This window comes from Anser anser (assembly GCF_964211835.1).
Source record: "Anser anser genome assembly, chromosome: 27".
In the NCBI taxonomy this organism is placed as follows: domain Eukaryota; kingdom Metazoa; phylum Chordata; class Aves; order Anseriformes; family Anatidae; genus Anser; species Anser anser.
The window spans coordinates 5261397-5281242 of record NC_139748.1 but is presented as its reverse complement, the minus strand read 5'-3'; the positions used below and the strand labels follow the sequence as shown (position 1 = coordinate 5281242).

General features: G+C 67.7%; 1 protein-coding gene across 9 annotated transcripts in view; it reads left to right on the top strand.

Moving 5' to 3' along the window:
• Positions 1–19846, top strand: part of NAV1 (neuron navigator 1) — a 66896-nt gene extending 47050 nt beyond the window's left edge. For 3 of the 9 annotated variants that reach the window (XM_083812977.1, XM_083812973.1, XM_083812978.1), the window contains 26 exons: positions 4144–4282; positions 4462–4759; positions 5058–5751; positions 5863–6315; positions 6524–6565; positions 6764–6912; positions 7629–7799; positions 8244–8296; positions 8488–8511; positions 8610–8687; positions 8928–9011; positions 9155–9266; positions 9797–9918; positions 11682–11878; positions 11978–12140; positions 12270–12444; positions 12645–12742; positions 12858–12953; positions 13098–13257; positions 13369–13604; positions 13680–13849; positions 14054–14125; positions 14415–14611; positions 15131–15249; positions 15465–15662; positions 16243–19846. In XM_083812977.1, the coding sequence (XP_083669103.1) occupies positions 4144–4282; positions 4462–4759; positions 5058–5751; positions 5863–6315; positions 6524–6565; positions 6764–6912; positions 7629–7799; positions 8244–8296; positions 8488–8511; positions 8610–8687; positions 8928–9011; positions 9155–9266; positions 9797–9918; positions 11682–11878; positions 11978–12140; positions 12270–12444; positions 12645–12742; positions 12858–12953; positions 13098–13257; positions 13369–13604; positions 13680–13849; positions 14054–14125; positions 14415–14611; positions 15131–15249; positions 15465–15662; positions 16243–16338 (4396 nt within the window). In that variant the 3' untranslated portion in view covers positions 16339–19846. The remainder of the gene's footprint in view (positions 1–4143; positions 4283–4461; positions 4760–5057; positions 5752–5862; positions 6316–6523; positions 6566–6763; positions 6913–7628; positions 7800–8243; positions 8297–8487; positions 8512–8609; positions 8688–8927; positions 9012–9154; positions 9267–9796; positions 9919–11681; positions 11879–11977; positions 12141–12269; positions 12445–12644; positions 12743–12857; positions 12954–13097; positions 13258–13368; positions 13605–13679; positions 13850–14053; positions 14126–14414; positions 14612–15130; positions 15250–15464; positions 15663–16242) is intronic. The other 6 variants (XM_083812979.1, XM_083812981.1, XM_083812980.1 and 3 more) reach the window with 3 other exon arrangements.

Genomic DNA, 19846 nt, shown 5'->3' with positions numbered 1-19846 from the left:
CGGGAGGGAGCCAAGAGGCGTTGCCGTGCGAGGGCTGGCGAGGAAGGAATTGCTGATTTCCGAGCCCGCAGGGACCGGTGCTGTTGTGCCGGAGCCGCGCTTCCTTAACCCTCTCCGCCCGCCGCGCACGCTGCAGAGGGGTGGCCGAGGGGGTCCCCGGGGTGCGCCCCGCCTGGGGGTGCAGCTCCCGCTCGGCCGCTCGACGGAAAACCAACATGCGAACCGAGCCGCTGTGCAAAGGGGGAGGGGGGCCGGGGGGGCCCTGCGAGAGCCAGGCCTGCTGGAAGCAGCCGCCCCCCGCGCGGGGCAGAGCCCAGGAGCCCTGGGGGCAGCTCCGGGGCTGGGCCGGGGGCACCGGAACCGGCCCCGGGGTGGCTGGGGCCAGGCGCAGGGATGCGGGGACACGGCGGGGGGGGATCGGGGAGGGGGGGGGGGCGGGCAGGCCGGTGGGCACCGCGGGGAGCGATGCGGGGGGCTCGGGCTGGAGCGGGGCTGAGACCCCCAACCCCGTATTTATTTATTTTTTTTGGGGGGGGGGCGTGCCTTTTGTCGCCGGGCCGGGGCCGCTGCCGCTTTAACGCGGCGGGGCGGGCCCGCTGCCGCCGCCCCTCCCGCGGGGCCGCTGCTCCGGGCGGCAGCATGCTGCGGGCCGGGAGAGTGCGGCGTGCCCCGCGCCTGGCCGCCAGGTAGGGACCGGCACCGGCACCGCCACCGGCACCGGGGGGCGCGGGGCGGCCGCGGGCGCATTGCGGGCGCATTGCGGGCGGGCGGCTCCCGGGGGCCGGGGCCGGGGCCGGGGCTTTGTCTGCCGGGCCCCGAGCCCCGGGGCCGCACCGCGGCCGCTGCTTTGTCTCCGCCGCGCCGGGGGCGGGAGGGAGCCGCGGCCCCGCCCGGCCCCCCCCCCCCTCCCCTCCCCAGCTCCCGGTTACCGGCCCCGGGGGGGTCCCCGCGGTTTGGCCCCGTTTGGCTCCGCCTCGCGGAGCCGGTGCCGGGACCCCCCCCCCCCCCCCCGAGCATCCTTCGGGAGCCCCCCCCCGGGCTCGGCTCGCAGCCCCCCGGGGTGGGCGCGGGGCCCCGGGGTGCCGCCGGGTGGGGGGGGGGGGCGGGGGGGGCTCGGTGCAGGGAGCTGGGGGGGGGCTGCGGAAGGTGGAGGGTGCGGAGCACAAAGCGGGGCCGAGCTTCGCTCCCCGGGAGCGCGGTGCCCGCAGCAGCCGGTCCCGAGCAGCCCAGCCCCGGAGCTGCGGCACGGGGAGATGCTGCGGAGCTGGCTGCTCTGCGCCCCCCCCCCCCCCCCCCCCCCAGCCCGGGTCTGGGGGCTCAGCCCTCCCTCGGGTGCTGCGTCCCCGCATGATCCTCCCCACACACCCCCCAGGATCCCCAGGCAGGGTTTGCAGGTTTGGTTTCAGCGTGGTGCCGGGGCTTGGCTGCTGCCCCTTGGGGTTTGCGGGGGGTGCTCGGGTGACCTTGGCCGGCAGGACCCCGTTAGGGCTGCTGTGGGGCTGCCTGGGCTCAGCCGTGGGCCGGGGGCTTGCGTTTGCCCGAGTTGAGTTCCTTGTTCCGCCAGCGGGGCGGTGGGGGCACATGTAGGTACAGTGCTTGGTTTTGGGGACCCCTTTGCGTGCCAGCCACACGCCCTACAAGAGAGCTCAAGGCACCTCAGGGTGGGCATCTGGCACCCAGGTCTCACCCCATGGCCCGAGTGCCTTTGGGATGTGGCCTGTGCCCCCCCCCAAATGTCCTGGGGTGGTGCTGGGGGCTTGGCAGGGGCACCCAGAGCCCAGCACGGGGCCACGCAGGCAGCAAAGGCAGCCCCTGAGCGGTTCTCGTGGTGGGGTGGACGCGTGGGACGGGCTGGGTGGGCTCCTCGTGCTCCGTGGGTTGCTACAGAAGGGGCTCAGCCCCACATCAGCTCAGCTCCGCGCGTCCCCGACGCTGCAGAGAGGCAGCAGCAGCGCCGGGAGGTATTTGGAGAGGTGGTGCCCGGGGACCTCGACACCTCTGGGGGTACCGCGTGCCGTGGGGTGCCGGGACCGGTGCCCTCCTTCCCCCTTGTCACCCCACCAGGCTGTGTGCGCGCAGCTCCGTGACCCCGCTCCCTGCCCCCCGTCGGGACAGATTCGTTCCGTGTCTGCCATCCTGAGGCAGCTCCGTGCCTGGTTTCAGCTCCTGGCCCTCGCTGCAGCGAGCTGCGCTCCCCCCCCCGGTGGGTACACGGCGGCCCTTCCTCATGGGGCTGCTGAGGAGGGTCCGAGGCCACCTCCCCGCGGGTTAGCCCCAAGCCCTGTGCCCATTTCACCGGGGCTCTGCGTGTGTCAGCCCCCTGGGGCCACGTTGCGAGGCCGGGAGAGCTTTTGGGGTCAGCCCTGCTGGGCTGGCACGAGCTGGAAAGACCCAACCGCGTTTGGTCGCAGCCACGTGGCCGCAGGGCGCGCAGCTCCCCAAAGCTCTGCCTGGCTCCGGGCAGCACCGAGGGCTGACGTGGGAGGGGAAGAGGAGCTTTGCCTCGAGCTCTGGGGATTTCTGTCCCGGTGAGAAATCCCCACAGCGGGGGCTGGCGGTGGGAGATGTGCGGAGCCGGGCAGCTCCGTGGCGCTTCCTGGGCACGTGGTTGTAATTAAATCCCTTCCTGGGCAGCAGGGCTCTGTGCTGGAGGGATGCAGGGGGCTGTGTCCGCCTGTCCCTGGCCGGTCCCCTGGGTTTGAGAGACACGCGCTGGGGATGCACGAGCTCCCCGCGCCCTGCCGGGGTGTCCAGCAGCTCTGGGCTCCCACGAGATGCGACGGGGGCCCCTTCCCCGGGGCCGGGCTCTGCTCGCCCGTCCGTAAACCTCTGGTTCCTGACAGCAGCTCTGCCCCCGGGGCTGCGTGGGGTGGGGAGCTTCATCCTGACCCCTCCTGCGGAGGGACCATGGCAGTGCCCAGCCTGGTGGGTGTGGAGGAGCGAGGGACGAGCACCCGCTCGTGCGCCCCGATGGGAACCTGCCCGCGTTTCCCCGTCGCGTTCCGATTCCCTCGCCCTTTGCAGCGTTTCCAGCCCGGTGAGCCCCAGCACCCTCAATCCCTGGCACAGCTCACCGCTTGGACGTGCGGCTTCCCCAGCCCCGAGCCGCTCTTTTGGCGGGGTTCCCCTGCCCTGCTGCTGTCCGGAGCGGGCAGCGAGGCCCAGCCGTGGGCAGGGGTTTGCAGCCCCCCGCCCAGCACCCGGTGCTGTGCTGGAGCAGCCCAGGCGATGCCGCAGGGCGCTGAGGACACCGGTCCCCTGTGGACGTGCTGCCTCTGCTGCCACGTGGCTCCATCCCGGCGTTTGGGCATCGTCCCTGCACCCCGGGTGCCAGAGGTGCTCAGCGGGTGCCGTCCCTGCCTGTCCTGTCCCCTAATGTCACTTGGGCGCTGCTGCACAGCTCCCCGGGCTGCTGCAGCTCCGGTGCCAGTGCTGGGGACCAGGGCTGGCTGCGTCCCCTCGGCTCCGCTCCCTGTCCCCCCACCCTCAGCCCGGGGCAGGCGACGGGGGGCTGCGGGGGCCTCCCTGACCTACTGAGCCGCTGACCTGAAAGGGGCCGTGCTCATCCTGCTGGAAGGCGGCCGTGCTCGCGGGTGCTGCCCGCGCTGAGTGACAGCCCCGGAGATGGGCTCGTGCATGCTCCGCTGCGCCTCCGGCACGGAGCAGCTGCCCGGGCGCTGCGGAGGTGCCGATGTCCCCCGCGGGCGCTGGAGCAGCGAGTGGGAGCTGGCCGAGAAAGGGTGGAGGCTGTGGGGTGGGTGAGTTTGTTGTTCCGGCCGGTCCCTGCCCTTTCCAGGAATCCTCCTGACCCCCTCGGTGGGGCTGGTCACGGGGCGCTCGGTGCCGGCCGCGGTGCTGCCTGCCGTGCCGGTGGTGGTCCCCCCCCGCTGCACAGGTGCCTTCAGTCCATAAAACACCTCCGTGCGGGCCTGAACGGGGAAATTGCGGGGGTTTGAAGCCTGAGTGGGGCTGGGCTGGAGCCAGCCACGGCTGCCAAGCGTCGGCTCCCCGCCAGGTGAACGGGAGCTGAGGTTCAGCCCCGGGGGTGGCGCGGGGCTGGGGGGCGCAGTCGGGTGGCAGGGGGACGCGGCGGTGGCAGGGGACGGCTGGGCAGGGGGCCTCACGCTGGCTTTGCTGTTGCAGCTGGGATGAAAGCAGCTCCATCAGCAGCGGCCTCAGCGATGCCTCTGACAACCTCAGCTCGGAGGAGTTCAACGCCAGCTCCTCGCTCAACTCCCTGCCCTCCACCCCCACGGCCTCGCGCAGGAACTCGGCCATAGCGGTAGGTGCCCGTGGTGCCGCCCCGCGGCAGGGTGGGCGGGGGGGGTTGCCCGAGGCATGGCACGTGCCACGGGGCCGCGATTCGGTGGGGCTGGGAGCACCCGTGGGTGTCCGGTGCCCTGGCAGTCGCTGGGGCTGGGGTGGGTGCCGGTTTTGCCCCTGACTCCTCTCGTCCTACAGCTGCGCACGGACTCAGAGAAGCGCTCGCTGGCAGAGAGCGGGCTGAGCTGGTACGGCGAGGCCGAGGACAAGGCGACGAAGAAGCTGGACTACGACAGCAGCAGCCTCAAGATGGAGCACGGCTCCTCCAAGTGGCGGCGGGAGCCCTCGGAGAGCTGCGAGGAGGGGTCCAAGGGCGGCGAGCTGAAGAAGCCGGTCAGCCTGGGCACCCCGGGCTCCCTCAAGAAGGGCAAGACCCCTCCGGTGGCAGTGACCTCTCCTATCACCCACACGGCCCAGAGCACCCTCAAAGTGGCAGGTGAGGCCGGTTTGGGCAGGGGCTGATTCTGGGTATCTCCTTGGGCCTTCCCTGCGCACATCAGCCGTGGGCTGGCTGTGGGACACCCTGCGGGGCTGGAGGCTGGCTGGGTGGGGGGGATCCTGACTTGTGGGCAGTGCCGTGTCCTGTCTTCTTCCTCTACATCACGTCTCCGTGAGTCTCCGTCTTCATCTCCAAAGCTGCTGGCAGATTTGAGCTATCCTGCACCCGAATGTCCCGTCCCCCAAACCCTCCCCGCTGCTCCTGGGCTGTTAACCCCTCCTTCCCTCCCCGCCAGGCAAACCTGAGACCAAAGCCACTGACAAGAGCAAGCTGTCCGTGAAGAACACGGGCCTGCAGCGCTCCTCCTCCGACGCTGGCCGTGACCGCATCGGTGATGCCAAGAAGCCCCCGTCAGGCCTCACGCGCCCCTCGGCCTCCAGCTCCTTCGGCTATAAGAAGCCGGCTCCTGCCACTGGCACCGCCACCGTCATGCAAGCTGGGGGCTCGGCCACGCTCGGCAAGATCCAGAAGAGCTCCGGCATCCCCGTCAAGCCGGTCAGCGGGAGGAAAACAAGCCTGGATGTCTCCAACGCGGCTGAGCCCGGCTTCCTGGCCCCAGGGGCTCGCTCCAACATCCAGTACCGCAGCCTGCCCCGGCCGGCCAAGTCCAGCTCCATGAGCGTGACGGGCGGCCGCGGCGCCAACCGGCCCGTCAGCAGCAGCATCGATCCCAGCCTGCTCAGCACCAAGCAGGGCAGCATCTCGGTGTCACGGCTCAAGGAGCCGTCCAAGATCGGCGCCGGCCGTGGCGCGCCGGCCCCCGTGAACCAGACGGACCGGGAGAAGGAGAAGGCCAAGGCCAAGGCGGTAGCGCTAGACTCCGAGTGCGTGACGCTGAAGAGCATCGGCTCACCCGAGAGCACCCCGAAAGCCCAGGCCAACCTCCCGCCGGCGGCCAAGGTGGCTGAGCTGCCCCCCACGCCTCTCAGGTATGAACCTCCCTGCTCCGAAGGCAGCAGGAGCCTGGTGTGGCCGTGCCCGGCACCGAGCCGTGCCCGGCGCGCGGTCTCACCGCCATCCTCATCCGTTTTCTCCCCCAGAGCGGCTGCCAAGACGTACGTGAAGCCTCCCTCGCTGGCCAACTTGGACAAGGTCAACTCAAACAGCCTGGACTTGCCCTCCTCCAGCGAGCTGCACCCCCCGCACGCTGCCAAGCTCCAGGACCTGCACCCAACTGGCGGGCACCTGACGCCCTGCTTCAGCCCCAGTCCTGCCCCCATCCTCAACATCAACTCGGCCAGCTTCTCCCAGGGCCTGGAGCTCATGGGCGGCTTCAGCGTCCCCAAGGAGGGCAGGATGTACCCCAAGCTCTCAGGCCTGCACCGCAGCATGGAGTCCCTGCAGATGCCCATGAGCCTGCCCAGTGCCTTTTCGGGGGGCAGCACCGCCGCCCCCACCCCTGCTGCTGTCCCCCCTGCCAGCGCGGAGGAGGAGGAGGAGGAGGCGGGTGAGCTGGGCTGGAGCGGCAGCCCCCGGCTCGCACATCTGGACAGGTACGGCCTGAGGGTGGGCGGTGGGCTGCTGGGCACCTCCGTGGGCTGAGCCCCCTCCTCGCCATCCTACCGTGGCCTTTGCCTGCCTTGGAGGCTCATATCTGGGGAAAATCTGCCTCGTCCCCATCCCGTCGCTCAGCCCCTAGGTGCGTTGTGGCACCTCCCCTCCGTGCGGGAGGTGGCTGATCTTCCCTTCCTTCCCTTCCAGCTCCAACCGCGACAGGAACACGCTGCCCAAGAAAGGGCTGAGGTAAAAAGGCCCAAAGGGCTTTTGAACGTTGCTGGGGAGGGAGGATGGGTGTGTGCGGGGCACCTGGGGCGTGGGGCTGGCAGCGCCCGCTGCGCTGGGGGTGCTGAGCCCCCACTGGGCCGTGCCACGGGGCGGGCGGGCAGGACGGGGGGCCGGTGCCCCCACCACCTCACCGTGCTGCTCTCTGCTCCGCTCCAGGTACCAGCTCCACTCCCAGGAGGAGGCCAAGGAGCGGCGCCACTCGCACACCATCGGCGGGCTCCCCGAGTCGGACGACCAGACGGAGCTGCCCTCGCCCCCCGCCCTGCCCATGGCGCTGGTGGGGAAGGGCCCGCTCACCAGCATCGGTCAGTGCCCCCCTCCCCAGCCCCGTCCCGCTTGTCCCAGCCTGGGTCCCCCCGTCCCCCAGCAGCTGGGCTCTCTGCTGGGCCATCGCTCTGCTCCAGTGGCTCTGGCTGCCTCTGGCTCGATGGTTTTCTCCTCGACACCCGCAGCAGCCCCAGTTCCCAGCATCCGGTGCCTTTGGCCCCACCAAGGTGCTGGGTCGTGGCTGGGGGACCAGGGACACGCATCACCTCTGCTTCAGGGCCTCCCACCCACCACTGGGTCTCTGCCCGCAGTTCTCCTCTCCTCTGGGGGTGCCCAGAGAGCAAAGTGAAGCCCTGCCCTGTTCTTCCTGGGTCCTACACGTTCCTGCAGGGTTTGGGGACTCAGGCAGAGGGGTTGGGGCTGGCAGCAGGTGATGGGGTGCTTCCCCCTTGCTCCCGGAGGTGATGGGCTCCTGCACGGTGGCACAAGCTTTGCCCCAGGGTGACGGATTTCCTTCTCAGCTCTGTGCTCACAAGAAGACGTTGCCTCGGGTGCAGGTGTCCAGGTCCCTGTGTGAACCTGCTTTTTAGCTTTCCTCCCGTGCCTCTGCTTTGGGACCGCGATCCCTGCTTCCTTTCCCCATCCTGCCTTCCACGGACCGCTCCCAGCCCCTCTTCCCCCCACCCCGATCCCCAGGCCCGGCTGCGTGCCGGTGCCGCTCTGACCCTGCCTCTCCCCCTCCTTCTCCTTGCAGTGAGCCCCACTGCTGCCACCACCCCGCGGATCACCCGCTCCAACAGCATCCCCACCCACGACTCCACCTTTGAGCTGTACAGCACCTCCCAGATGGGCAGCACCCTCTCCCTGGCAGACAAACCCAAGGGCATGATCCGCTCGGGCTCTTTCCGGGACCCTGTGGACGACGGTGAGAGCGTGCCCGGGCTGAGGGGGCTCCCTGGGGGGCGGCGAGGCTCCCCGGATCCTCGTCCCTATTTCTGGGCACTGCTGGAGGGGCTCAACATCAGTGCTGTGGGGGGCAACCTCCTTTGCGCCGGCATCGGCCCCGTGCGGACCTCCTGACCCCCAGGTGCTGGTGGGCAGGTTTGAGCCGTGGTGGGTGTCCAGCGGTGCCCGGTGTCCTTGGCACCAGGGACAGGAGACCTAGGCAGAGTGGCAGAGCCCCAGGCTCGGGCAGAGCCGTGGGTGTTCCCCACGCAGCCCTGCCAGGACGCGGAGGCTGCCGGCCGAGTGCCGAGGAGCGAGCAGTGCCCTGCAGCCACCGTCCCTGTGTCCGCCTCCCCCGGGTCCCCGCAGAGCCCCTGTGGCCCCAGGAGCGCTCAGCCTCCTGACGGGTTTTATTCTGTTGCAGTTCACGGATCGGTGCTGTCCCTGGCCTCCAGCGCGTCCTCCACCTACTCCTCCGTAAGAGCCGCCGCCGGGCTGCACCGCCTCGTGCATGGCTGCGGGCTGGGGGGGCCCGGGTGGGAACGGGGGCGCTGAGCTGTGCGGGGGGGCTCTGTGCATGTCTTCCGCCCCGCGCTGAGCCTGGCCGTGCCTCGCTACCCTCCTGACTGCCCGCCTCTGTCTGTCTCTCTCTGCCCTCGCGCTGCCAGGCTGAGGAGAAGATGCAGTCCGAGGTGAGCCCGTGCCCATCGCTGCCGCCTGGTCCCCACCTTGCCGCCGCAGCCGGGGCGAGCGCCCGACCCCTCTCACCCCTTTTGTTCTCTTCCCGCAGCAAATCCGCAAGCTGCGCCGCGAGCTGGAGTCCTCGCAGGAGAAGGTGGCCACCCTGACGTCCCAGCTGTCTGCTAACGTGAGTCCCTGCGGGATCCCACGGGGGACGCGTGGGGCTGGTGCTCACCCACACCCACAGGAGATTTGGGTTCCCTCAGGAGCGCCCCGAGGCCAGCCTGCGGTGGTCCCTGCTCTGGGCTCCACCTCTCTCCCTGGTGCTGGCTCCCCTGCCCCAGGAGAAATCCCCTCTCCAAGCTCTGCGTCCCGTGCTGAGCAGCTCGGGGCTGCGGGTGCTCACCCATCTCTCCGTCTCTCCCAGGCCAACCTGGTGGCAGCTTTTGAGCAGAGCCTGGTGAGCATGACGTCCCGCCTGCGGCACCTGGCCGAGACTGCTGAGGAGAAGGTGGGTGCCGTGGGGAGGCACCGGGAGGGTGCTCGCGGGGCTGGGGGATACGTGGGGTGGACCCGAGGGTGCCCCCGGGAGCTCTCGGGGCGTCCCCCCCACCATCGGGACACGCTCCACGGCTCCCGGCTCTGCTCCTGCAGGACACGGAGCTGCTGGACCTGCGGGAGACCATCGACTTCCTGAAGAAGAAGAACTCGGAGGCCCAAGCCGTGATCCAGGGTGCTCTGAATGGCACCGAAGTCGCGCCCAAAGGTACGGCACGGTGCTGCAGCCCTTCTGCCGGGCCCTGGGGAGCAACGAACTCATCAGTCCCCGCTGGGGGGGGTTTGCAGCCCTGCCTGAATCCTGCTCGGGGCTGACGCAGGGCCCTGGGGCATCCCTGGCTCTTGCAAGGTGTTCGGGGTTTTGGGCAGCAGCCCTTCCTTGCCTGGGACCCCTGAGCATCCGAAACCTGGGTTGTACACAGCCAGGGCTGTCAGCACGGCACGTCTCGGTGCTGGTGCGTAGGGGATGGGATGTTTGTCCTCCCCCAGGCATCTCCTCGTCGGGCTCTTTGCCACTTCAGTGTTTCTGGCTGCTGATCTTGGCTTTGTTCCCCTGGGATCCTCCTTACCAGGAGGCTCTGACGGCTGCGGGGCTCGGCTGGGCCCAGGGGAGAAGGGAGGGATCGCAGGGTGGGCTGGGGGGAGCTCGGGGGGGCTGTGGCACTGGGACGGGCACAGTTTGCTGATCGCTCCGTTCCCGGTCTCTCCCCGCTCCCTGGCTTCTCTCGCGGGCCCCAGAGCTGCGCATCAAGCGGCAGAACTCCTCCGACAGCATCTCCAGCCTCAACAGCATCACCAGCCACTCCAGCATCGGCAGCAGCAAGGACGCAGACGCCAAGAAGAAGAAGAAGAAGAGCTGGGTGGGTTGGGCAGGCCGTTGGCAGGAGGAGGGGGCGTGGGGAGCCGCTGGCAGGGTCTGGCCGGGCTCAGCCCCATGAGCCAGCCCCGCTCGGTCTGTCTTGGCCTCACGGTCTTGGTTCCCTCTGTCCCCTGGGGACAGCACTGCTGAGGAGTGTGCAGCCACCCTGGATTTGTCTTGTGCTGACTGGGGCCAGGACTTCCCCAGCTCCCCTGGGAGTTTTCCAGCCCTTGTCCCGCACGCCTGCTCCCTTGTGGTGTCTCCCACGCGTCTCCCTTCAGCCCCCGCAGGCGCTGGCAGCACGGGGTGCGGGCCTGGGGCTCTGCAAACACCCGGCCAGGCAGCCCCGAGCTGGACGCGTGATTAAGTCTTGCTTTGTTCTGTTTCTCTTCCCCCTATGCTGACCTCAACCCTTTTTTTCCAGGTGTATGAGGTAAGTCCTACACCGTCCTCTCCACCCCATGCCGTGCCTGCCCAGGGCGCTCGCTCCATTTCACGGCACGGCGCTCGTGACCCGAACCATCCCATCCGTCCCACTGGCACTGATCCCTAGCACGGCCGCCCCGGGGCCCTGTGCCACGCACGCCTTGGCTGCTTCCTTTTGGTGTTGGGGTCAAAACACGCACCCATGCGGAGGGGCTGAACCACCTGGGCAGCAGGGAGGGCTCAGATGGGGACCGGACCCATGGATGGGGACTGGTCCCATGGATGGATTTTTTCCCCGATTCTTGCCTAGGGCAAGCAGGTGTTTTCCTGACTCGTAGCCAGATCTGAGGGCAGCCCCACGTAGGGGACAGGGACCCCGCTGCAGCCTGGCCTGTGGCACCGTGGCGCGGTGCTGCCACGCTGGGCACCCGTCTGGGGTGGCCCCAGAACTGACAATGGGGCTGAGTCGCTGTCCCCTTTGGGACCCATGCAGGTCCCAATGCTCCCCTGCTCTCCTGCTGTCAGCAGAGCCAGATGCTCAGCTTGTTCTTTTTATTTTTATTTTTATTTTAACTGAAATGCGGTATTTTCACTTTTGGGGGATGCCCCAGCCCAGCCTGCCCAGCAGTGCCTGTGGGAGATGGGCCAGATCCTGCCTGCTCTCCATCCTCTTTTTCCCCCCGCCTCCCCTTGGAGCAGACCTGGGCGCTCCAGGGGACGTGCCGTGAGCTCCAGAGTCCTGGCGGTGGGGCTGCGTAAGCAGGACCCAGGCCTGGTTTGGTCCCTGTGCGGTGTCCGTCAGCTCTCCCCGGCCTCGCGCTCGCCCGCCTGCTGCTGTGTGTGTGCTGTGCGCTGTGTGCATGCTGCATGCCCGGCCGGGACGCCTGCCAAGCCCCTGCACCCTTCCTGCAGGCCGTTTGGCACCCTACCCCTCCAGAAGGACGGAGGGGAGAGCCTTGGGGTGCGTCCCCAGGCCCCCAGCTCTGTTCCCAAAGCCCTGCTCGCTGGGGTGCTTGCGGTGGGGTGACCGTGAGGATGGAGTCGCCCCTTCCCGATGGAGCAGGGTGCTGGTGCCGTCCCCCAGTGCCCCGTGTGGGTGCTGGCTTGGGAGCAGGCCTGGGGGGAGCCTGGCCAGGACACGGGTCCTGCTTAGTGGGGCCGGTTGCTGTGGGGTCACAGCGGTGCCTCCTGGGGTAGTGGTGGGGAGCCACGGGTGCCTCAGCGATGGTTGTGGTGCTGCAGGTCCCGGCTCAGACCGTCGGTGGGGCCTGGGCCAGGCCTGTGTTTGCGAGGCTGCGCTGTCTGGCTGTCCGTAACGAGCATTTTTGTCTCCTGTAGCTGCGAAGCTCCTTCAACAAGGCCTTCAGCATCAAGAAGGGGCCCAAGTCGGCCTCGTCCTACTCGGACATCGAGGAGATTGCCACGCCGGACTCGTCTGCCCCGTCCTCCCCCAAGCTGCAGCACGGCTCCACGGAGACCGCCTCACCCTCCATCAAGTCCTCCACATCCTCCTCCGTGGGCATCGACACGGCTGAGTGCGTGGGGCAGGGAAGGTTGGGTGCGGGGTCTTGGGGTGCGGGGTCTCGGGGTGCCTGCCCCAGCCCTGAGCACGCCGCGCTCTCTCCCCGGCACAGGCTCTTCCAGGCCCACAGCGAGGGCGAGCCGGAGAAGAAGGAGGTGTCGGAGCTGCGGTCAGAGCTGTGGGAGAAGGAGATGAAGCTGACGGACATCCGCTTGGAGGCCCTCAACTCGGCCCACCAGCTGGAGCAGCTGCGGGAGACCATGCACAACATGCAGGTGAGGGCAGCTGCACCTCAGGGCCTGTGGTCCTCGTGTCCCCGGAGCCGTGCCGCAGCCCCGGGCTGGCGCTGGGGTGCTGCTGGCATCCAGCTGCTCACCCTGGGCCGCCCCGCGGTTCTCCCCCAGCTGGAGGTGGATCTCCTGAAGGCCGAGAACGACCGGCTCAAAGTGGCTCCGGGGCCCTCGGCAGTGCCGGGATCCCTTCCCGGCCACGTCACGAGCACTTCGGCCTCCTCTTCGCCACGGCGCTCGCTGGGCCTCGCCCTCGGCCATGCCTTCAGCCCCAGCCTGGCGGACACAGGTAGGGGTGGCAGGGAGGGACACGGACGTGTGGGGGGGTGCCCAGAACAGACGGTGGGGGCGTGCTGCCCTGCACTGGGAGCCGGCTGTGCACGGGGACCTGCTGTGCTGCCTGCGTCCCGATCAGCTCAGGCCGGGCATGGTCAGGCCCCGTGGCTCTGCTCGCCCTGCTGGCACGGCCTGACTCTGCTCCGTCCCCAGATGTGTCCCCCATGGACGCTGTCAGTGCCGGCACCCAGAAGGACGAGCTGACGCTGAGGATCGTGGTGCGCATGCCGCCCCAGCACATCATCAAGGGGGTAAGCATGGGGAGCCCGACGTGCCCCAGTATCGTGGTCCTGGATGAGGGGCAGGGGACGTCTCTGGGGCTGGATGCAGTGCTCCCACTCTGCACACCTCTGCCTTGGCTCCTAGGACCTCAAACAACAGGAGTTTTTCCTGGGCTGGACCAAGGTGAGCGGGAAGGTGGACTGGAAGATGCTGGATGAGGCTGTCTGCCAGGTCTTCAAGGTAGGAGCATCCCGACATCTCTTTCGAGAACATCTTTGTCACTGCTCCCCTCTTCCTGACGCTCCCTGGCCTGGTCCTTACCAGGAGCTCAATCAGCTGCTGAGCACTGTTTGCCTCCTGACAGCCCTCTCCTTGTCCCCGCAGGATTACATCACCAAGATGGATCCTGCCTCCACGCTGGGGCTCAGCACCGAGTCTGTCTATGGCTACAGCATCAGCCACATCAAGCGGGTCCTGGACACGGAGCCGCCGGAGCTGCCGCTGTGCCGCCGGGGCATGACCAGCATCGTGGTGACGCTCAAAGGTCAGTGGGCAGAGAGGCCGCCGGCCGGGCTCCGTTGCTGTCCTGTCCTCCCTCTGTCTCGTGGTGGCACGGAGCACGAGCGGGACCCTCACAGCCCTCCCCTGCCTGCAGGCTTGAAGGAGAAGTGCGTGGACAGCCTGGTGTTCGAGACGCTCATCCCCAAGCCCATGATGCAGCATTACATCAGCCTCCTGCTGAAGCACCGGCGGCTCATCCTCTCGGGACCCAGCGGCACGGGCAAGACTTACCTGACCAACCGCCTGGCCGAGTACCTGGTGGAGCGCTCGGGCCGGGACGTCACCGAGGGCATCGTCAGCACCTTCAACATGCACCAGCAGTCCTGCAAGGTGAGGGCGCGCAGCAGCTGAGACCGTCCCTGGCGGTACTGGTGCTGACGCCGTGGTCCCACGCGTGACGCCCAGCTCCGTTGGTTGCAGGACCTGCAGCTGTACCTCTCCAACCTGGCCAACCAGATTGACCGGGAGACGGGCACGGCGGACGTGCCGCTGGTGATCCTCCTGGACGACCTCAGCGAGGCGGGCTCCATCAGCGAGCTCGTCAACGGCGCGCTCACCTGCAAGTACCACAAATGGTGAGAGCCCCGTGGTGTCCCCCTCTGGCACGGCCTCCTGGGCACGCATACGCTCCCCGCTGCTCTCAGCGCGATCCAGGGGCTCCTGGAGAGTTGGCTGCACGGCCCTGTGTGTTCGCTGTGCTCAGACCGGCTCTGCTGCGGGTGGGAGCGATGCAGGGTGCTTTTCCTCATGGTTCCTGTCTCTCTCCGTCTCTCCCTCAGCCCCTACATCATTGGGACCACCAACCAGCCCGTGAAGATGACTCCGAACCACGGCCTCCACCTCAGCTTTAGGTATGGATCATCTCTGGCAAGCGTCCCTGTGGGGCTGGGGAGGCCAGGGGGCATCGCTCTTGCCCCCAGGCAGTCCCAGGGACACATGCTGTGACTGGGGACCCTGATGAGGACCGAGCCCCGGGCCCGTCCCTGCCATCCTGCAAGGGTCTGAAGTCCCCAGCCCTGGGCAAAGGCAGCGTAGGGGTGCTAGGAGGTCCCCTAAAGGTGCAGGGACCCTGGGGAGGGTGCCGGGGAGTTGGGCTTCTTGTGGAGAGACCCAGCCCTGAGCGCTCGGGTCTCCCCCCAGGATGCTGACCTTCTCCAACAACGTGGAGCCAGCCAACGGCTTCCTGGTGCGCTACCTGCGGCGGAAGCTGCTGGAGTCGGACACGGACGTCAACGCCAACAAGGAGGAGCTGCTGCGCGTGCTGGACTGGGTGCCCAAGCTCTGGTACCACTTGCACACCTTCCTGGAGAAACACAGCACCTCCGACTTCCTCATCGGTACGGCCTGGCCTCTCTCTTCTGCCTCGCGCTGCCGGGAGCCGCGGGAGCCCCCATGGGACTGGGGCAAAACTGTCCCAAAGGAGCCTGAGGAGCCAAGACCCTGCCTCGTGTCCCCCAGCCCCACACAAACAGAAGCTGGGGGGTGATGGGCACAAACATTGCTCATTTGGGTGGCGTTTGTCCCCCTGCCCTGTGGGAGCTGTCACTGTGGTTTAGACCAAGGTTGCCGGTCTTATTGGCACCCTTCCTCAGGTGCGGTTTTGCTGTGTTTTCCCAGGCAGGTGTGGCATTGCCTCACACGCTTTTGGGGCTGGGTTGACCTTAGTAGCCCCGTTCCTGGCCTGGGATCTTACTTTCTGCCCGTGTTTGTTGGGCAGGCACTGCCCAGGTGCTGCTCCCAGGATGGGTGAAGCCCACGGGGGTCTCCTGTGCGGCCTCCCCGCTGGGCTGGCGTGGGGCTGGGGGCTGGAGCTGGGGCACCCAGTACCCATCTTTGCTCTCTGCCTTCCTCTGCAGGTCCCTGCTTCTTCCTGTCCTGCCCCATTGGAATTGAGGATTTCCGGACTTGGTTCATCGACCTGTGGAATAACTCCATCATCCCCTACCTGCAGGAGGGAGCGAAAGATGGGCTCAAGGTACCCAGCGCTACCTGGCAGACGGGGGCACAAAGCAGGGCTCGGCCTGGAACTGGTGGCACTTGGGGACGCCCTGTCTCAGCAGACAACAGGGTGGGGAGAGGGGAGGCGCAGGGATTTGGGGTGCAGGTGACGCCCCAGTTGCTCCCTACCCTGACCGCTGCCAGTTTCGGCGCGTGCTGAAGCCACGGCTGACGCTCGCTCCCTGCCCGCAGGTCCACGGGCAGAAGGCGGCCTGGGAGGACCCCGTGGAGTGGGTGCGGGACACCCTGCCCTGGCCGTCAGCGCAGCAGGACCAGTCCAAGCTGTACCACCTGCCCCCGCCCACCATCGGGCCCCACAGCACCGTGTCCCCTCCCGAGGAGCGCACCGTCAAGGACACGACACCCAGCTCCCTGGACGCGGACCCCCTGGTATGGCCGCGCTGCGCCGGGAAGGGGCTGGGTGGCGCTGGTTGGAGGAGAACAGGACGGGGCTGTGCATTGCTTTCCCGGTTACTTTTTGGTGTAAAAATCCCCAACTTGTGAGGCAGAAATGTTCTGTGCTCCTGGGAGGAGCAGCGGGCCCCGGGTGGTGGCACCAGGGGGAACGCTGCGCCGCGAGGCGCACCGCGGTGCCGGCGAGCAGGCATGGCCCGGTGCTGCAGGAGCCATCCCAGCCCCACGCAGGCACACACGAAGGGGGCTCACACACGTGTGTGTCCCTGTGTGTCACGGGGAGAGGCTGCCAGAGGACAGCGGGCAGCCCCAGGTGCTGCCAGCTGCTGTAGTGCAGGGGGTCAGGCCCTGGTGCTTCGGCACGCAGAGCTTTAAGCATCCCTCGAGTCCAGATCCTGGTGACGGGGAAGGATTTGCAACATCCCTGGGCATTCCTCTCCTCTCTAGGAGAGTTTCTTAGGCTGTGGTCGGTTTGGGAGGGCAAGGAGGGCTGGGTGGCCCTTGCCGAGGACCCCCTGTCCCCGTCGGGCTGGGTGCCACGCGCCTCTCCCCGCAGATGGCCATGCTGCTGAAGCTCCAGGAAGCCGCCAACTACATCGAGTCTCCGGACCGCGAGACCATGGTGGATCCCGACCTGCAGTCGACTCTGTGAGGCACGGACATGCCGGCCCAGGCGCAGGGGAGCCGCTGCCAGCCGCCGGGCTGCTCTCCTTCTCCTCTGGTAGCCTGGAGCGCGGGGCTGGGGCTGGCGAGCGAGCGGAGAGGACTGGGGCTCTGCGTGTCCTTTGCGGAGCGTGGGGAAGCTCGGCTCACCCGCGGGAGAGCGCGAGGTGCCGTTTCCCCTCCCCAGGCCGGGGGTAGGAGGATCCTGGTTTCTCTTCTTGGTTTTTCTGTCTGTTGCAAACGCTCGGGCTTCGGGGCCGGGCTGACCCGCTGGGACCAAGCCCCCGCTCCGCCGAGCCGCAGGAAGGCCCCTGCGTGGGGCAGGGACCCCGCGGGAGCCGCCTGGGCCGGAGCTGGGCCGCATCCCTCTGTCCGGCCAGCGCGCGGCCGAGGGCAGGCGCCGAGGGACCGCTGCCGGGGGGAAGCGCCCGCCTCGCTCTGAGCGAGGAGCAGCGCGGCTCCGCCGCTACCTTTGTACGTTCCCTGTTTAACCTGCATGGCAGCCGCTGCGACCCGGACAGCCCAATAAACCCTGCTTTGGTTATTTTATTTTATTTCCCCCCCACACCCCTTCCTTCCCTTTTCTTTGGCCGAGTCCAGACTTTGCTTTGGTCCCTTTTTTGTTCTTGTTCTTCTTTTCTCTCCCTGCCCGTGGCCCGGTGCCCCTCACTTCCCCGCGAGCAGCTCCCCTTCCTTTTGCTTTCTTTTGCAGCCGTCGGTTCCACCACTCCAACCACCTCCGTTACAAAACTGGTGCTCACTGGACAACCTCCAGTCCCTGAATCCACCTCCTGCAGCCTCGCAGCTGGGCTGGGACGGGACCTGGCAGCCGGTGGCAGCGGGATGCTCCTGGAGCACCCCCTTGCCTGGCAGCCCCCCTCCCCAAAAGCACAAGGCAGGGTCTGGCCCTGGGGACCAGGTGTCCCACCCGGCCGGGATGCTAAGGGACATCCCCACCCCTGCACCCGCGGTGCTGCTGTGCTGGGGGGCACAGACTGCCCCCCGTCCCCTCCCTGCTGCCTGGCGGGGTGGCACAGGGTGGCAGGCTGTGCCCAGGGTTGTCCCCGTGCCCCCAGATCCCCCCAGGCCCTGTTGGGGTTTGGTGGCCCCCAGGTGCCAGCCTGCGCCCTCGGGCCCAGCAGCGCCCGCTCCGGTCCCCGCACCGGTGCTCTGGGGACACCCAGCTGGGGCCACGCGTCCTCTTGGCCCCAAGGTGCAACGTCACAGGCGATGCTCCCGCCGCACTGCCTTAATCCCTGTGCCGTGTGGGAAGGGGGCACGCGGGGCTGGGGCTGGCAGGGTCACAGCCTGCCCCAGGGGCGGTGTCCTCTCACTGTGTCCCTAAAGCCGGCTGGGCTGGGACAGCACCGCGGCACTGGGGTGAGCCCAGCCCAGCCGGGGCCGCTGGCTTCATGCCCTTTACTTGCACATCCCTGAGGATGCTCCAGGGCTGCTGCCTGCGGCCCCGCTGGGCTCCGCAGCCCCGTCCCCCTCCCCATGGTCCCACCACCGGGCCGAGGGGAGCACAACACCTGGGACCCCCTCTCCTCGGACCCCTTTCGGGGAGAGGTGGCCCCTGGCTCGCTCTGTCCACCCTGTCCTGCTCCCACCCCCTCCTTGTGCGTGGCCTTTGGGGACACCTCGCCACCCTGCGAGGCGGCCATCTCCTCCCAGGCCCTGCCTGGCCCCCCTGGTGCCCCTCGCCGGTGGCCACCACCGCTGCCCTTGGTGCTCTCTCACCCGGCGCGCCTCGCCTCGCCGCCCCGCGCGCGCCCCATGGTGCTCACTTCTCCGTCTGTCCGACAGCCTCCCCGCCGCCACCTCGCAGCCCCCCGGCCCCCCCCGAGGGCCGGCCAGCCCGGCCCCTCCGCACAGGGCTGTCCCTCCCCACGCTGGCTTGGACGCTAGGGCTTTTCGTTTGCCTTCTCTTGTGTTGCCGCCGTCGGCTGAGGACTCTCGCTGTAAATAGATCCGTAGTCGAACGCCCTGCGTGAGTTGGTGGGGCCCGGCCCTGCGCGTCTTTCCGTTTTTTTGTACTCTGTGATAACTGTGCTGTGCTGACTTCTTTTCTGATTGTACGAGACACCGGCTCAGCAGTCGCTCGAGGCTGGCGCTGGGGACCCGCGCTCCCCTCCAGCCCCGCTCGCCCTCCTCGGGGCTCCGGTGCCTGAGGCAGGACAGGGCACGAAGCACCTTTGGGTGCCCTCCTGGGTGCCCTGAGGAGCCCCGCGGTGTAAGGGGTCGATGCATCCCCCCTGCTTTGCACGGTGTCCGGGGTCGGGCTGTCTTTCCTGACCCCCACGGAGCCACCAAACCATCGAACCAACCGTCCCCATCACCGGCTCACCCGGGGCCACACACCTGGGTGCCCCCAGCCCCTTTCCCATGGGTTTGCCCCGTCCTTCCCCGCCTGGCACTGCCCCATAACCTCAGCCGCTGCGTGCTGGGGTGAGGGACAAACCTTGGTGTACGCCAGGAGGAATCCCAAGCCGTGCCGTCAGCCCATTTCAGCCCTGTGGGATGGGCGATGCCCCGAGGATGGTGTGTGGTGTGGGGGGGCTCTCCCTGGGGCTCCCCAGCTGAGGGGGACAGGCCCCGATGGCTCCTCCTGGCTTACACCGCGCACCCCCCGTCCCCAAGCGTGGCAGCCATCGGGGGCGCTGGGGACCGAGCGTCCCCCGGGGCTGCCGGTGCCTGGCCCAACGGGGCCGAGCATTGCACTGAGGCATCCCCCGGAGCCCCAGGGGTGCCCGTCACCCCCAAAGGTGCCTGTTGTCCCTAAGGGTGCCCACCGTGCCGAGGGTGCCCGTCACCCCAAAGGTACCCCCGGCCCCTCGGAGCGCCAGGAGCCCTCCCGAGGGGCTGGAGCTGGCGGCTGCCGGCGCCTCCCCCTCCTGCCCCCTCGAGCTGCTGCTGCCCGGTGGCCTGAACCTTACAATTTTAGCTTTTTTCTATTAAAAAAAAGAAAAACGAAACAACAACCTTTTTTTAATTAAATAAAAGACGAAAATGGACAAATTCCTGTTTTAGATGATCTGTGTAACTGACTGGGTTTTGTGTTTCTTAACTGCATGGTGTTCCTGCCGAGGGGTTTTATAGCACTTTTTAAATTTCTCTTTAAGATTTTGGTCCGGATTTCTACTGCTCTCGCCTGTCTGTCTTTGCTTTTTCCTTGCCTCTTCGAAGTTTGTAAACTCGCTCCATTTTATACCTGATGTTGGAACCCAACCCTACGTTGTACATAGCTGCGGGAACAATCAGAGGGAACAAACACCATCTGGACTCTTTCCACAATTCGTTCTTTTTACTTAAAGAAATTTTCAAGTCCAAAAGGAAGCCAGGAAAAGGCTTGAGGATATTACGAAGGACAGAAACAAATCCAGCCCTGCACCAAGTCAGCTCCTGCTGCCCACGCTGCCCGCACCAACCGGCATGTCTCTTCTCGGTCGTCTGTCTAACACCATTGGATTCAATAAAGTTATCTCCTGTACCGCCTG